Below are 4,979 nucleotides of genomic sequence, written 5' to 3'. Positions count from 1 at the left end.
GTAATGATTACAATTAGATTTTATATCAATTGCGAAAGGGAAGCCGGCTGGAATCGGGTCCAATCTGCTGATCGGGCTGAAATCCTTCACCACTAATTTGCAACAACCACAACTTTCTTATACAATACCACAGCACGAAGTATACTTGAATATAGTTTATCGACCACATTACGCAATATACTCACTGAGTATTGATATAATATAAAAAGCTTTCCTAAAAAATAATATTTACCAGCGGACAAGCTACAATAATACAATAATTAGCTAATTTTTGAGTAAATCAATTAAAAGTTTTGATTTTAATAACAATAATTCATAATCATTAAACTATTTATTTTACAAAATATACTGTTATTACATTAAACTTTCCCTAGAGATATGAAAGCTAGATCAGACGACGTAGAATAATCTGGTGATTCCAAATATATATATCTCGTTTTCGGTATATTTGTCGCTCAGATGGGACTACTTTTCAAGCGACACAATCAGCCTAGCCCCTAGAGCGTTGTAAAAATATATAAGACTTAACTTATTATTTAAAATAATTCATAATACTGTGCTCAAAAGTTATTACAAATTGTTAACAACTTTTGGAGTACAGTGCATGCACTAATATTAATACTTGCGTAAAAATGTTATCTTATACAGTTTAATATGTCATAAAATAATAACGATCTTAGTTTATTGGTTGTTAAATTTCTTCACAATAAGCAATGGCATTATTTCTATATTTTCTTGCGCTGTATTGTAAGTTTTAATTTAAATATTGTTTTATTGTAAATTAGCAACCATACTGTGATTGAAATGTCAGAACAGTAATACTGATGTGTTAGTTAGTGCTACTGATGCTATCTAGCAAAGAAAGATAGTAGAATTACCAAACTATATTTGTTCTATCAAAGGCAAAGAGTGGTGATTTTTTTTTTTGTTTTCTCGGCTCTTTTATCAGCTTTGTATTATATACTATAAATACAGACTAGTGACTAGCTGATAAAGAAGGAATAAAATCTTTGCAGCTATTCATTCGGTGGTTATAAGTATTTTTAATAGAATTTTGTATTGTTCTAATTGCTAAGTAAATGTTAATTTCACGAGTACCGAACTCGCAAGCGGTGCTGTGACCGACAGTTGATCCTTTTTAACTAGTAATAATGATCTAATGTTAATACCATTTCAGATTTTCTGATACCATGCAGTGCATCTTACGTAGGATATTCCTACAACAGGATGGGTATGAAGATCATTTTCCTGGACATGGAGTTGGTCAAGGACGCCGAGAGGAAGATCCAGAGCATACAGAACTTGAAGAACTTCTACAGAAGTTCGCATAACAACCATCTTGGCACTTTAGTGTACGACATAAGATTCAAATTCAAGCGAATGGTGAGGTTGTATCGTGTGGCGTTTGACAAAATGAACAAGGAAGATCATAATGAGGTAAGTCTTGGAAACAATGTTGGGGCTGGTAGAGACGCGGTCTTCTACAACCACTGGACCGACTCGATCTAGGTAATACCACAGTAAATAGATATGAAGTGGCAATCTGCCCTAACGATTTATATTTACGGTTCAATTTTGATTTAACGCAGTTTTATTCCTTAATAATAGGGATGAGCAGTGTTGAAATTAACCTAAGCTTGATCTCAACATTTTACAAACATATCTCATTTCCTTTCATACTTGAAATAATTTATTGTAAATTATAATAATGATTTCTCATATTTAATATTATTCAATGTTAGACATAAAAAAAGAAAATTTAGAAATTTAATTAATTTCAATTCTAGAATAAGTCCCGTGACGTCACATTACTCATAACCAGTGGCGAAGCGTCCATACCACTCGATTCCTATCAGCTTTTACGTTTATTTACGTTTGTCTTGGCTTTTGTTTTCTAGTACATTGACCGCAATATTATGTTGACTAACGCCCGAAATTAATAATGTATCTACTATCCAAGACTAAAACCTATCTTAGATTGCCGACTACCTTTCGATTGGTCTCCTATCGGCATGCCAATATCTTAACTCGCCTATCCTTGCTTGCCTTCAACGATGATCTATCGTGGCAATCCTTTCCAGATGCGTTCCCTCCTGACCATTCCATTTTATGCAGAATATTCCATTCGTAAAAAATACTTTTGTATTTTCCATACAAACTATTCGTTTCAATATTTACCTAATTGCGAAAAATAAGACTTGGAGTAATAAAAAAATATTTTATATATTTTAGCCCTCAAAAGAAATAATTAATAATTAGTACATGTCATATTTAAGATACAAACTTTTTAATTAGTTTCAAAATGGAACGTGAGTAATTTGGTTGCTGACATATTTTGACACTGAAGTTTAATAACATTGTTCATAATATATTAATAAATCTTTAAAGGATTTAGTTTTTAGTATGAAGTACGCAGTAAACTCGGTGCCATATAATAATAATTGGACTCTGTACACATTATCAAGTGTTAAGGAACAAATTACAATTCCGTTATACATAATTGTTGCATAACTTTAACCGTTTATGCAGCGCACGCAACGGAAGCTCTCAAAAGTAATCAGTTTTAGCCGTTTTTGGTCATAGTGTGGTCATAGTGTGATGATATACATATACCCTATAATAGCCATCCTCAATAAATGGGCTATCCAACACTACAAGAATTTATCAATTCGAACCAGAAGTTCCTGAGACCAGCGCGTTCAAACGAACATACTCTTCAGCTTTATATAATAGTATAGATAATGTATGGAAATTTTGCCTGTTTCTATGTTTTAACTTTCAACTAATAAAACTATGTTAATTTGTAATTATTATTTTGAATTACAAATGTAGATAAGCAATAAAATAAATAGCAGTGATTGTAATGGTATTTTATTTTACTAAGTAAAGAAGTTATTTGTTAATGCTGTTCTTTCTCCAACATCTTGATTTTCTATATTGTTCTCATAATTAATAATATCAGCAGTTGATAATTCCACTTGGGTTGGAATTTCCTCTAGCCTGTGATTCCGACAAATATTGTGCAAAACTGCAGTTGCAATTATTATTGTTTGAACTTTAGGTAAAGATAAACGCAATGTCAATGCAATCACAGGGAAGCGACGTTTCCATGTACTAAATGTCCTGAAAAGATAATATAAATATTTCCTATTCCTCAGCAAAAGTTGATGGAATGGAGAAACACCATAGTTCCTGAAAAAACGATGCAATTGCCCCTTGTTAGTACCTATCTAATAGTTCGGTAGGTACGGTATTTTTTGTAAATAATGTCAAAAATTATTTACCTTGTACGTAACACGAATATACGAGATCAGTTTAACTAACAATGATTGGCAAGCAGATTTCGAAAGCCTAATCCAAACGTGAAATCAAACTCATCCAGGGTCTGCATGTAGTTAACTCTTTTCATTACCCGTGATGAAGCGCGACTTTCACTTTCGCTATCAGTATCGCTAGTCCCTCCAAATCACTGTCGTCACTGTCACTACAGAATATGGATATTTCCATTGCCTTTTCGTTTCCTTAAAATCAGTGTAAGCGATATTCAAAACATATTGAGTAAACTGAGGAATTGGTCCGATTGGAAAATGCGATTGTTTACAACAATCAAATCAAATGTCAAAACGGGTAGATAGAGTATTGGCAAGCGTAAACTGTCATTTTCATACAGAGGGTAATCTATGATCTGTAATCCGTCCTCTCAAAGATCGATTATTGTTAGAGATAGCTTACTGAATCTATGGATTGGTTATTGGCATGCTTTATCCATAAAAACGAATGAATTATCAATCTTAGATGGCATACATTGGATTAGGATTGGTTATTAATTTCGGGCGTAAGCCAATTTTTGCAAAAATTTCACACTTCGCCACTGCTCATTACCATAAATTTCTTATCATCAGCACGTCATAAGGTTGATGGAGGTGCGTCAACTAAGCATGGAGATCGATCACCTAGTACAAGCGATAGTCGAAGGCGAAACAAACTATGCCAAGCGGAAGCAAGAAAGAAATCGCAAACTAAAACGCGAAATGGCAAAAACGTCGGACAAAACTACGACAAAGCAAGAGAACGACTCACTTCGTGTGGGCAGAGCCGCGTGGTATTTCCAATCGCCTGATCCTTGGAACCGACCGCGACCTAGGTATTTGAGAACTCCGGTGCCGAAGAGAAACATTCGGAGATACGATGACGCCTTACATGTAGGCACGAAACATCCCATTGATAGCGTGGAATTGAACTATTAACGTGCTAGGCGACAGCTGACGTTTACTGGCAGTGATAAAACAAAAACTCGGTAGGTATGGTGATACCGTATTTAGGAGCATAATAATTAATTTTAAAGATACACATTTCTTTCCGAAGCTGTATACAGAGATGCACCCCACTTTACGTCAAGTGTGTTCCGTCTATCGGGCACAAAGTCCAGACTCAAAGAAGAATCCAAATATCACTTTGCCCGACCCGGGATTCGAACTCAAAACCTAAGAGAATTGTCGTACTGCGCATGCAGAACACCACCGAAGCAGACTAATAATGATCTTTAACAACTGATATTTCTTAGAAAACTCGGGAATCTATGCGGCTTATGGGTACGACCACCATGTTAAAATAATAATCACAGCATTTACGTAAACATTACAAATTCCTATTATAATGACGTCAAACACAATGCCCTCCATTTATTATAGGGCAGAGAACATTGAGAATTACCAACTCGAGGATCAAGGTTTTGTTTTGATTTAATTTTTATGGCTTTCCAACACCTTGAATTACAAAGTATTGTTTGGTATTCCACTGCGCTTGCCATCCAGAAACACGTGGTGTTTAGTCTCACTATGTCCAGTAGTTATATTGGCTACAATATCCTTCAAACCGGAATACAACAGTGACTACACACTGCTGCTTAGCAGCAGAAATAGAAATTGCGGTGGTACCCAGGCTGACTCTCACATATGAAACACCTAGCACCAGTAAAA

At 34.8% G+C, this 4,979-nt stretch overlaps 1 protein-coding gene across 1 annotated transcript; it reads left to right on the top strand.

The window, feature by feature from the left end:
* Positions 1-690: 690 nt before the first annotated feature.
* Positions 691-4,247, top strand: LOC119190839. The gene is made up of 3 exons (XM_037443955.1): positions 691-747; positions 1,178-1,437; positions 3,903-4,247. The coding sequence occupies exons 1-3, from the start codon at positions 714-716 to the stop codon at positions 4,245-4,247; spliced, it is 639 nt and encodes a 212-aa protein (XP_037299852.1). The 5' UTR covers positions 691-713.
* The last annotated feature ends 732 nt before the right edge of the window (positions 4,248-4,979 follow it).

Source organism: Manduca sexta, chromosome 27 (genome assembly GCF_014839805.1).
Source record: "Manduca sexta isolate Smith_Timp_Sample1 chromosome 27, JHU_Msex_v1.0, whole genome shotgun sequence".
Lineage (NCBI taxonomy): Eukaryota > Metazoa > Arthropoda > Insecta > Lepidoptera > Sphingidae > Manduca > Manduca sexta.
This window is presented reverse-complemented; position numbering and strand designations above follow the sequence as displayed.